Source organism: Lithobates pipiens, unplaced genomic scaffold (assembly GCF_037356315.1).
Source record: "Lithobates pipiens isolate NorthernLeopardFrog02 unplaced genomic scaffold, aLitPip1_a1.2 Scaffold_1, whole genome shotgun sequence".
Classification (NCBI taxonomy): Eukaryota; Metazoa; Chordata; class Amphibia; order Anura; family Ranidae; genus Lithobates; species Lithobates pipiens.
In genome coordinates, this window is record NW_027507685.1 from 171,309,932 (window position 1) to 171,323,074 (window position 13,143).

The 13,143-nt window shown below is 46.6% G+C and overlaps 1 protein-coding gene across 1 annotated transcript in view; it reads right to left on the reverse strand.

Moving 5' to 3' along the window:
- The window catches only part of BCAP31 (B cell receptor associated protein 31), a 72,855-nt gene extending 65,110 nt beyond the window's left edge, over positions 1–7,745 (reverse strand). Inside the window, exons 1-2 of the mRNA XM_077478879.1 lie at positions 7,589–7,745; positions 5,387–5,495 (exon numbers count right to left, since the gene is read on the reverse strand). Coding sequence (XP_077335005.1) covers positions 5,387–5,478 — 92 coding nt within the window. The 5' untranslated portion in view covers positions 5,479–5,495; positions 7,589–7,745. The remainder of the gene's footprint in view (positions 1–5,386; positions 5,496–7,588) is intronic.
- Positions 7,746–13,143: the final 5,398 nt, after the last annotated feature.

Here is a 13,143-nt window from a genome sequence, read left to right on the forward strand (position 1 = left end):
TCGTTTAAATTTTAACAAATTCATTCATTATGAAATTTCCAAATTTTTCAATTTCCGAGATTTCGAATGTTCAAATTTTCTGAATTTTGAAAGTTCGGAAATTGGGAAGAGATTGGAGTTGGGGGGGGGGGGGGAAGCATCCCTGTTTCCAGGAGGAGGACTGTCATTGGCCACTGCTAAAGCCAATCACAGTCCTGCTAGCCCCACCCACCATCTGGAGGAAGATGATTCGCTTGGTTGTCACTACCAATCTCAGAAAGAAGGGAATCTATCTCACTGTGATTGAGAACTACAATCAGGTCACAGTTTGTGGAATTACTGTTGAGCTTCTAGGGACTTTGTTGAAATTATTCCTCAACCTTTGCATCACTTACTACTGAATACCGCCACTCTGTGTCCCTTTAAGCCAGTATTCAGTGCAATGAAAATCACACCCAAACACTTTTTCTCAGCTGCGGGGGCCCAACTTATGATCCTGCACACAGGCCCACTGTTTTCAGAAAATGCCCCTGACCTGAGATCATCATTGCGCATCCATTCCACATGCTTGTATGTGACATCCCATACAAGCACGTGGGCTGGATGTGACCGGTGGAAGAGCAGGATGAGTGTGCCAGGACAGGTAGATGTGTCTCATCTCTGCTTCCTTTCACCACTCTGCATATCACACATATCATAGATGAAAAGAGGGTACAGCAGTGGAGAAGACGTAAAAGGAGGTGTATTGGTGGGGCAGATGTGCAGGGGGTTACAGTGGTGGGCAAATAAGATGGGTTCAGTGTCAGGACAGATGAGAAGGTTATTCAGGGGGTCACAGCGGCGGAGCAGACGAGGCGGGGGGGGGGGGGGTACAGTGATCTGAGGTATGAAGGTGCATGAATTGGAGCTGATCTGAGGCTTGAGAATGCAGGATGTTCATTTGGCACTACTAACGCAAGTAGTTTACAGCATTTACTTAATAAAAAAATCCTTCGTGATTGTGAGTGTGAAGTTGACATTTTTTGGTTATAAAATCGGCATTCTCAACTTCTTTGAAAACATTTTTTCGGCACACTGTGCTCAAAAGTTTGCCTACCCCGGGTCTAGGGATTAAAATGGAGATTGCTGTAATTTTTTTCACACGGTATTTGTGCAAATGCAGTCTTTTGGGAACTTTCCCTTGAAATAGATAGAAAGATGACAAACCCTCTTTATACAGGGATCTGGGAGCAAAAAGACCCACAATCTAAAAAAAATAAAAAAGTAAATTGTTTGCTTCCACGCCAGATTGGAAGGGACATCGCTCCAGTCTTCCAAGGCCATAGAGGCGATCAGAGATGATCTGGTCTGTCCGCCTCTCCAGTCTTCCAAGACCATAGAGGCGATCAGAGATGATCCGGACGCTGTTCATCTCTGATCAGTTTGCCGCACTGTTGAATCGTTTCTCAGGTGCGCCGATAAAAATTATAAGCCCGAGAATCGCCAGCGAACGCCAGTAGTGGAAAGCTTTTCCAAAACTAGACCCCCTATGTGTAGGCTCTGAGCAGACCAAATCTGGGTGATGGGAGCATTTGCTATTATACTAGCAGAATACTGCAGCTCATGTTTTTACTTTTATCATTTGTCTTTTATAACTGCTGTAAGTTTTGGATCCGCCTTCCTGCATAATCCCTAGGTAAGCAAGAACTGAAATCCAAATATAACTTCCCCTTCTCTGCAGGAAAACAGAGTGTGACTTTCAGACTACAATGTTAATACGGTTTCGCTTGACTGGCTGAACTTTATAATCACATTACACTCCTGCCAAGAAGCCTCCCCTACTTCTGATTATTAAAGACCTCAGCCAGACACAACAAGCCGCAACTCAGAAAGAGGAAATGTGCTAATTGCACAACCATCACATGGAGGGGCCCCACTGTTCACTATGCAATCTGGTGTCGGGAAACCTTTTACCTACAAAATATAAAATTGTGAAATCGAGGGGATTGAAAGAATCTGTGGATGTCAAAGGATGGCTGGATGCCTACTGGAAAAATTTGAAAAATGTTGCAATAACTCAAGCATTCACCCTGTACTTTTAGGCTCCGTTCACATCTAGGGGTCCCGGATGACACCATTCTGCCCACGATCCAAATAGCACGAAAATAAAAAAATAAATAAAATTACTAGATGCCCCATGCGCTCCTTGTCTCTTCCAATGGCAATGGAAAAAGACACACCTCCCGCTCCAGGCGAGACCAGGAAGCCCAACGATGCAGTAGATGCTCACCTCCACACACAATGAATTAGGAAGAAATGGCATCACACCAATGTAGATCAAAATACTTTTTATTTGGACATCCCAAAAACTACAGGAATCAGAATGCTGGGTAGCAGTTGTTAGCAGGTGTGCGAAACGTATCTACCCAGCATTCGGATTCTGGTAGTTTTTGGGATGTCCAAATAAAAATTATTTTGATCTAAATTGGTGTGCGGCCATTTCTTCTAAATTCACTCTTCCAATGGCACCCTAATTGCAGCGCAATTTTGTCGCGATTATCGCCCCAACGAATGGCACAAACAGAAAATCGTGGGACGCCTGTCGCCCAAAAGTTCTTGTATTTTTTTTGGGCGTCAGGCGACTACAATTGCGTGATTTTTAGCGTGATTTGTCAGGCGACAATCGCAGCAAAATCGCAACACGTTTGGGGTACCATGAGAAGTGTCGGGGATCACACGGGCTTCCCGCGATTTGGGATCATCTAGGCATCCTGGATCGCGGCTATTCTGCCCGCGATCTGGGACGCCCAGATGTAAATGGGGCCTTAGGGCCAAATCCCTGCAGTGACGTGTTAACATTCCAGTAATGGATGCAGGTACTGTTCAGCTATTCAGACAGCCACAGGTGCTGCAAATTCTCTCTCATTCACTCTTAGGCCCCTTCCACACAGGTGGTCCGGTCAGGTCCGCCTGTCCATTTTATTTTAGACAGGCCCGACTGGACCTTATATTCTCCTCTATGTGTAGCCAGCTGAACGGACTTGTGTCATGTTTGCACCGTTACCTCCGATCTGGTCCGGCAAAATCAAATGGCTGGGGATCCGTTCCCTTCCATCTGGCAGGATCAGATGGCAAGTGGGTGTAAACAGACAGCTGTTCCATTAACATCCGACCACCCATAGAGCAGAGTAGGCTGTGTCCATGTCTGCCAGGCATAAGCGGACTGGACCTGTTTTCCGCCTGCTCAGTGGGAGATCAGTGGATAGATCCCCTGCTGGGCAAGCAGATCACAGGCGGAGTCCACCCCTTGTGAAAGTGGCCTAGAGTGGAAAAGGCTAATTTTTCTTGTTTAGTACAATAAGGCCTGCCAGAAATGGCTACCACAGTGGCTTAGTACCTCTGCCATGGCAGCACTGGGGTCCCCTAGTTTATAATACCCGGCAGGGACACTGCCTACAAGGAGTTTACACATTTTTCCTGTGCTTGCGTGATCAAATCGATTTCTCTTGTTTAGCAAGCCTAGCCTAAGGACAGTCACAAGAGGCCAGCACCACGGCTTAATGGTTAGCACTTCTGCTTTTGCAGTGCTGGGGTACCTGCTTCAAATCTCGGTCAGGACCCTAGCTGCAAGTTTGTGTGGGTTTCCTGCCACACCCCAAAGACACGCTTGTAGGTTAATTGGCTTTTGTCTAAATTGTCCCTAGTATGTGTGGTAGGGACCTTAGATTGTAAGCTCCTTGAAGGAAGGGATTGATGTGAATGCACAGTACGTAAATTGTTGGTGCTATACCCACCCATAATTTATAAGGCCTCATGTACATCCATGTGAGAGCCGTGCTTTGCCCGCAACAGGAAGCTCTGTACTGGTTAAAAGTTCTAAAAGCCAGGAAGCGGGCATTCGGGTCATTGCACAGTAGTATTTTGCACAGCAGCTAAATAATCGCATGCACAGTGAATAAATTTATGTAGGTTGCACAGTAGCAGTTTTGCACAACAGCTAAATAATCGCATGCACAGCAGCAATTTGCATTAGGATTCACCAATAGTATTGATATAATTATTGATTTATTGCACTTTATGAAGTAGAATACATATCAAACAAGGATTTTCCATCTTTGTAGTAATATTTGGTATATAGTTTGCGCTGATCACCTTTATTATTTACATGCGACTGCTGTGATTGGCTGGACAGCAGTCACATGATCGGAAAGCTCCCAATCGGGAGCTCACCATTCCCCTCCAGCTACCGTGATGGGAGCACACTCTCAGCACTAAGGTTGAGCTCCGGCGTGTTTGCACACTCCACGTGCAGAGCCCGCCAGGAAGTCGGCATGGCGCTGCACTAATCACAGGCAGTGAGACATTTTCCCAATGTGCGGCTGTAGAGATCGGGAAATGTCTCACTGCCTGTGATTAGCGCAGCGCTGACTTCCTGGCAGGCTCTACACGTGGGGTGTGTGAACACACCTGAGCTCATCCCTACACAGCACGGCAAGTTGTTTACACAGGACAGCATATATGTGGCGGCTCAGCATTAAAGTGGTTGTTAACCCACTTCTAATAAATTGCCTTACACCCTCTGTACCATTATAACGTGCCCCTTTGTGTGATGTAAAAAATCTGCCAATCTGTACCGATATAAGCTCCACTCCGGGTGCTCAGCGATTCTTATCCTCTCTTCGGCTCACAGCAGTAGTGGGCGGGGCCTAGCCCTCCCACTGATGTCAGCCAGGTAGGAGGGAGAGAGCAAGGATAGAGGAGCGCCAACAATCAAATACTGTAGTTGCTGACTTTTAAAATAAGGACACTTACCTGTCCAGGGCACCCACAATGTCCTCACCTGAAGCCTACCCGTCCCTCGGCTCCAGGTGGAGGTGCCGGCATCTTAAGTAAGGGAATCAGGAAGTGAAGCCTTGCGGCTTCACAGCCTGTTTCCCTACTGCACATGCACGAATAGTGCGGCACGTTCTGACTGGTCCCTGCTGTCTTCTGGGACCTGTGGGTCTCCAAGAAGACAGTGGGGGGGAACGGAGGAGGGGCCAGACATGGTGTGGATCACCACGGATACTGCGGCAATCTTTTGCTGGAAGTGGGAGCGAATATCTGGATTAGACTGTCATCTGCTTCCCCCCCCCCCCCCCCCCGAAAGGTGCCAAAAATTACCGGAGAAGGACCGGGGAGGAACAGGATCAGCGGAAGTTACATTTCTGGGTGGAACACTGCTTTAAGGGAACAGGATCTGTTTTTTTTTTTGGGGATAACAAACTTTAAAGCCTACTTGCTGAGAGGCCACATATACACGTACGGCTAGCGTGAAGAGGTTAACAAACAAGATGAAGTTAAAAGTTGATTGGTCAGCATGCACAGCTGTTCCAGATGCTGTCTGCTCCAGTTTTGATCAATTAACCCCACAGTGGAAACGGGGTACCTTGTAGGGGAGATGAAGGGAATGCAGAGAAGAAGGACCAGGAACACCTCTGCATAGAGGAAGGTCGCTACAGCCGTCCACTGAAGACTCATTTTCCTCCGATTAGAACCTGCAACAGACAATCAAAAAGGTGAAACAGATGGGCAGCAGTGACTGAGCCGTCAAATACAACATCCACAATGGCCATTGTTATTCTACTGCACTCACATGCAAAAAGACTAACCAAAGCAGAGGAGGGGGACACACAAGGCCAGGTAGATTTGTCTTGCAAATGAGATCCCCGCTCTGTCATCACCCAATGTTGATTTCTCTCTTTTGGCAGCATTTCCTAAACCTTTTAGCTTCAATTGAAGGGGGGGGGGGGGGACAGGTGAGACATCAGTCTAATAGATCTCAGATGTCTCATTAAAGAGAACCTACATGTACAGCTCAGCTCACATGCAGGGAGCAGGCAGGTAGGTGAATCTTATTGCAGAAGAGACATTGCACATCTCTAATGCAATAAAAATCCACCTGATCCCAGAAAAGAACATGTATCTGAATATCTGACATTGATCTTAGCACTGATAATAGAAATGTATGCAAATAGTTTCCAGTACTAGAACATAAAAGTCACTTATACTCCAAAAGGATTATTTATTTTTTTCTCAAGCAAAGATGAGAAAAAAAAAAAAAGACTTAGAGGCTGAACTGTTTCCTGCCATATATCGAAAAATAGTTTTGGCTTTAGATAAACTTTTAAGGTGTGCTGTTCTTTTTTTTTTAGGAAAGCAGGATTAAAACTAGTTGTGGCATTGTAACTCTATCCACATGACACGTGGGCGGGGGGTGAGTCAGGAGATTACTAATCAGCAGGCACTTGTTGCAGCAGCCGAAATCCACAGGACTGGAACTGCACTAAATTTTCAGTAATAGGAGCATTCAGCTTGTGGTTGTAGTGCACCCCCCCCCCCTTTTATTACTGTCAATGGGTGAGTCTAGCAGGCACTGCAGCCTGCATTAAAACGTGGGGAAAAAATTAGCAGAAGAGGAATCTACAGGTCTCTTGCCCAAGAGCTCCTCAAAATCAGCTTGAATCCCCTTCACTTTGGCTTGCAGATGGCATTTCAAGCATTCAGTTTAATGCTGAATTCTTTTTGAAGCGGAGGAGGAGGGAGGAGTTTTGATGAGAAGGGAGAGTACTTGCGGGTGGAATTTTGCTCTCCTGACCCCTACATTCTGTGTGCTACACAACTAACTCCTGTACTCCTAACCACTGCACTCTATGCATTATGTACTCCTAAACTCGGCAGTGACTGCAGCACTATATTATGTACTCCTGATCCCAGCACCCCATGTGTTACCTAGCACTGGGCCAGCACTCTGTGCGTTACCTAACCCTGAATCTTGCACTTACTTTGTTACGTACTCCTGACCTCCGCTTTCCATGTTTTATATATTCCTGACTCTTTGCACATTACACATTTTATGCCCCTGACCCAAGGACCCTGCACGGGGGGACACGCGCCCCGACCACGGGACCCTGCGCGGGGGGGACACGCGCCCCGCCCACGGGACCCTGCAATATGTAAGCCTAAACTCAGCCCTGACCATGGCGCGCCCTGTGTTAGGGCCCCCCCGACGCACCCAGTGTTTTTTGCCAGTGTGTTCAATGAACAATCAGTTCATTGTCTCAGCAGTTACTGGTTACTAAGCCATCCCTGGCTATTATAATAAAGTTCTTTTTCAGCTGAAAAACCATTGTGCTGCAGTTTATGCCTGTCTGTCAGACTCCTTGCTTGTGACACAGCAATCAAAGCTTATTTAATGGGTACAAGGAGGCCTAGGCTTTATTTAAACATGGCTTTTTATACCCCTTCCCACTGTCGCCACAATTCAAGCCACAGCCACCGCTCGCCATCGCAAAACGACACATTACTGTCCTCGAGGTGCCCCCGGGGTCTATTACAATCCCAGCAGCGCCCCAGGACTCAACTCACAGGAAGTGACAAAGATACTACAGTTCTGGCAGGATCAAGGGGGGGGACTAAGCTGGAATGTTTTACATTCCTGTTCAACACAACTCCTGCCATAGCCCTGGCTGTCAGAGCATGTTGAGACTAAAGTCCTAAGACACAGACACCCCCAAACCTGCTGTATACGGCAAGCACAAAGACAATGCAACAAACAACGTGGAAGCCACAAAGAACCCATCATAGTCACCTGTCGTCAATTCACCAGATCTGTCACTGCACACTGGACTCTGATTACTCACACCCTTCCACTTCCGGCTTCCGGTCCGCTGGCACCGGCCAAACCGAGGCGTGCAGCGCAGATTGAATAAACTTTATTGGCCCGCGGACAGCGCTGAGTGTACTAAGCCCACGTGGTCACAAAGCCGCCCTAGGCTGATCAGTGGGGATGTGACAGTGTGCGACAAATGTAAAATGAGCGGACTTTATAGCAGCTGTATGTGACACAATCTTTACACTATTTATGTTAGCATTTCCCAGATATTTCACCATCTGCTGCAGACTTTGCCCTTCTATCCTCCATATACTGACTCATATCCTCTATTTAATCCCTTACCCCCAGGCCAATTCTGACATTTCTCAGCTACATGTTAAAAATCATATATTTCTTTTGCTAGAAAATGACCTAGAACTCCCAAACATATAAGTTTTTTTTTTTTTGTTTTTTTTTTTTAGCAAAGACCTTAGAGAATACAATGGCGGTCGTTGCATCTTTTTATCTCGCACAGTATTTGCACAGCAATTTTTCAAAAGCTTTTTTTTTTTGGAAAAAAAAACAGTTTTGTGCTTTAAAAAAAAAACAGTAAAATTAGCCCAATTTGTTTGCATAATGTGAAAGAGAAAGTTACACCGAGTAAATAGATACCTAACATGTCAGGCTTCAAAATTACACACGCTCGTGGAATGGCGCCAAACTTCGCTACTTAAACATCCCCATAGGTGATGCTTTAAAAAATGTTTACTGGTTACCTGTTCTGAGATACAGAGGAGGTCTAGGGCTAGAATTATTGCTCTCGCTCTAACGTTCGCGGCAATACCTCACATGTGTGGTTTGGACACTGTTTTCATATGTGGGCGGGACTTACGTATGCGTTCGGCTTCTGCGTGCAAACACAGGGACAGGGTGGTTCCTGACATTTGGCTCTGGTGGTCCCTGACATACAGCTCTAGTGGTTCCTGACATTCTGCTCTGGTGGTCCCTGACATTCGACTCTGGTGGTCCCTGACATTCGACTCTGGTGGTCCCTGACATTTGTCTCAGGTGGTCCCTGACATTCTGCTCTGGTGAGCCCTGATATTTTGCTCTGGTGAGCCCTGACATTTGGCTCAGGTGGTCTCTGACATTCTGCTCTGGTGGTCCCTGATATTTTGCTCTGGTGATCCCTGACATTTGGCTCAGATGGTCCCTGACATTTGGCTCAGGTGGTCCCTGACATTCTGCTCTGATGATCCCTGACATTTGGTTCAGGTGGTCCCTGACATTAAGCTCTGGCGGTCCCTGACATTCGGCTCTGGTGGTCCCTGACATTTGGCACAAGTGGCCTCTGACATTCTGCTCTGGTGATCCCTGACATTTGGCTCAGGTGGTCCCTGACATTTGGCTCAGGTGGTCCCTGACATTCGGCTCTGGTGGTCCCTGACATTTAGCTCAGGTGGTCCCTGACATTTGGCTCAAGTGGTCCCTGACATTCAGTTCTGGTGGTCCCTGACTTTCGGCTCTGGTGGTCCCTGACATTCAGCTCAGGTGGTCCCTGACATTCTGCTCTGTTGGTCCCTGACATTCAGCTCAGGTGGTCTGTGACATTTGGCTCTGGTGTTCCCTGACATTTGGCTCAGGTGGTCCCTGACATTTGGCTCAGGTGGTCCCTGACATTAAGCTCTGGTGATCCCTGACATTTGGCTCAGGTGGTTCCTGGCATTCGGCTCTGGTGGTCCCTGACATTCTGCTCTGTTGGTCCCTGACATTCAGCTCAGGTGGTCTGTGACATTTGGCTCTGGTGTTCCCTGACATTTGGCTCAGGTGGTCCCTGACATTTGGCTCAGGTGGTCCCTGACATTCAGCTCTGGTGATCCCTGACATTTGGCTCAGGTGGTTCCTGACATTCGGCTCTGGTGGTCCCTGACATTTGGCTCAGGTGGTCCCTGACATTTGGCTCAAGTGGTCCCTGACATTCAGTTCTGGTGGTCCCTGACATTCAGCTCTGGTGGTCCCTGACATTCAGCTCTGGTGGTCCCTGACATTCAGCTCTGGTGGTCCCTGACATTCAGCTCAGGTGGTCTGTGACATTTGGCTCTGGTGATCCCTGACATTTGGCTCTGGTGGTCCCAGACATACGGCAAATGGAACATAACAAATTAATAATAATAAATAACAATAATAATAATAAAAACTTTTTTTATTATTATTTATTAATTCGATCTGTTCCATTTGTTTAGATGCGGCATTTGTTATTTCAGATAATACGTAACTTCGGATAAATTTGTACTCGTTACGTTCACTAACAGCCAGACTTGAAAGGAAATTCCAATACCTAGAATTTAATAGTTCGTTATTATTTGGAATTTTCGGATTTTCGTTCTTTCAAACTTTTGGATTTTTCTTTCTTATTTTCGAATTTGAGATTTTTCGGATTTTGCAATTTTCGCATTCCGAATTTTCGAATTTACGAACAAAAAAAACGAATGAAACGAAAACCAACAAATTTTTCGGCAGTGCACATGTCTAGAGATCAGCGAATGGTTGTTCTCTGGTCTTCTCCTTTACCAACCACGCAGGGTCCATTGGTGGGAGCGCAACAAAAGTTCTGGGGAGGAGCAAAAAGGTTAAAGGAAAATTCCAAGTGCATCCTCCTCCCTTTAGCACTCCAAATTGCCTGCTAGGCAAGGCACATACCTAAAGCTTCCATATTAGATTTCCACTGGACTACATGTCCCATCGCACGCATATATTCCCCCCTCCAATAAAATTTGAAGCCGCCACTTTAATTGGAGAAGGGGCTGGAGGCGGGTCTGCTGCTTGGACTGGCGCCAGTGCCGGCAGTGTGCATACACCGCCCTGTAGTCCAATCCTGGGAAAGCATGTGAGTGGGTGGCTCCAGAAGACCCTGAAAGGCAAAGAAGCCACCCTAAAAGCAAATCTCAGGATTGGGCCATCATGGGAAAAGTTCATTCTGCATGGAAGTGACAAGGAAATAAAAGAAAAAAGGGCTCATTTACAACCAGGTCAAGGGAAAGCTGTTGGTTGGAGCAGTAAAACTACAGCTCAAACGCGTGTTTTTACCACCCCCTGACCCAGCCGCATGTGTAAAGAACCCCTTCTGCAGGATGAACATTGGATTTTTGACCAAGGAGATTCCAGCTTGGTCTTTTGCTAAGCTCATTGGCAACCCACAAGATAGTTTGGTCTTCTGACCAAGACTGCTGAGACTGTTTTCCTTTACCTTTAGATTTCCATAACTAAGAATTCCATTCAACCACCAGATGGCGCTCTAATATATGACAAGTGCAGGTAACAAAGGAATAAAAAATGATACTGTCGCTGACTCGTACATAGAGGTTTCCATAATGTCATTCTGCTTGAAATGCCAAGTTAAAGGGTAGCTCCACTTTCATGGGGGAAAAAAAACGTAAATAAAAAATAATAATTTAGCCTATAAAATTGCTTCACAATGCTTCGTATTTTAGTTAATTGTTACGACCTTTCCGTATCAATCTGCAGCGCCTTAACTTTCTCCAAAATTCAATATGGCAACCTGGAGGTGTTCTGTACACAGATGTTATACAGAACCCCCCCCCCCCCCCATGTCATTTCCTGCTCCTGTGATTGGCTCGCTGATCATCCCAGAAGTCTGCACTAAGATAAGTCATAATTGGGCATCCCCTGCAACAGAAATGTCACGACTTCCACCTTGTCCACACTAGAGAATGTGTTGCCGCTGTTTAAATGACAATTGCACGGTCATACGACGCTGTACCCAACATAATTTTTATCATTTTGTTCCCACAAATAGCTTTCTTTTGATGGTATTTGATCACCTCTGCGGTTTTTATTTTTTGCTTAACCAATTAAAAAAATACCTAATATTTTGAAAAAAATACAATTTTCTTTTGTTTCTTTAAGAGAATTTTGTAAATAAGTACGTTTTCTCCTTCACTGATGGGCACTGATAAGGCGGCACTGAAGGGCACTGATAAGGCGGCACCGATGAGGTGGCACTGATGGGCACTGATGATGGGCACTGATAGGCAGCACTAGATGGGTGGCACTGATATTCAGCACTGATGGGCATTGATAGGCGGCACTGATGGGAACTCATGGGTGGCATTAGTGGGCACTGATGGGTACTTATAGGTGACACTGATGGGCAATGAAAGGCTGCACTGATGGGTACTTATGGGTGGCACTGATAGGCAGCACTGATGGGCACTGATAGGTGGTACTAATGGGCACTGATATGCAGCACTGATAGATGGCATTGATAGGCATCACTGATGACACTGGCAGACATTGGGGATGGGCACTGCCTGGGCACCAATTGGCATTTCCCTGATGGTCTAGGGTGGCATCCTTGGTGGTCCTGGCATCATCCTGGTGGTCCTGGGTGGGCATCTGAGGGTGGCTGCACTGATAAACAATCAGCACATACCTTCCCTGTCAGGGGAGCAGCCGATCGACTCTCCTCTACTCGTGTCTGTCAGACGCGAGTGAGGAAAGACCAATCAACAGCTCTTCCTGTTTACACCGTGATCAACTGTGATTGGACACTCCTGATCACGTGGTAAAGAGCCTCCAACAGAGGCTCTTTACCAAGATCGGTGTAGCGGTGTGTCAGACTGACACCACACCACCAACCGCCACAATGCGCGCCCCCGCGGGCGTACGAGAGCGGTCGTTCTGGATGGCCATCATATGACGGTGGGCAGCAGTTAAGAAGGTGCTAAGTGTCCTTTGATTGACACCCACACTGAGCGGGGCAATTTCAAGTGTTTAGTAAGCAGCCAGGTAGCCTCTTGGCACAGGACCCTGAAGCTATCGACAATCACTGTACTAACAATGCTTACTACAGTTATTTCCAGCTCCATGGGGATCTCACGGCAGGGCCGGGACAAGGGGTGGGCAGGAGGGGGCGGCTGCCCCCTGGGCAATGTGGCATCGGGTGAGGAGGGGGGAGCTGCAATTTAAATTTGAATTTTTTGGGGTTAATTATCCTTTAAGGGGGTGTGGTAGGGGGCGTGTCTTATGCCTACATACATTTGTTAGTAGGTGTTCCTCATTCCCATGTCAAAATGTTGGGAGGTATTCTATACAGTATCCTCAGATGGGTCACAGAGCACATTTACTGACAGAAAAGTCCCCTCAGCGGGGTCACAGACCACATTTATGGCCTATAAAGTCTCCTCAGAGAGGTTACAGAGAAAATTTACTGACAAAAAAGTCTCCTCAGTGGGGTCACAGAGCACATTTACCGACAGAAAAGTCTTCGCAACGGAGTCACGGACAACATTTATGGCTTATGGCGGGGTCACAGAGTGCATTTACTGAAATTTTTATTATTATACATGATTTATATAGCGCCAACAGTTTACGCAGCGCTTTACAATGTATAGGGGAGGCAACACAATTACAGTACATTACAAAAGGTACAGGAGGGCCCTGCTCATAGAGCTTACATTCTAAAGGCAGGGGGTGGTACAAAAGGTAATAGCTGCAGAGAATGATTTGATGTGGGAGGCTCGGAGACAGGT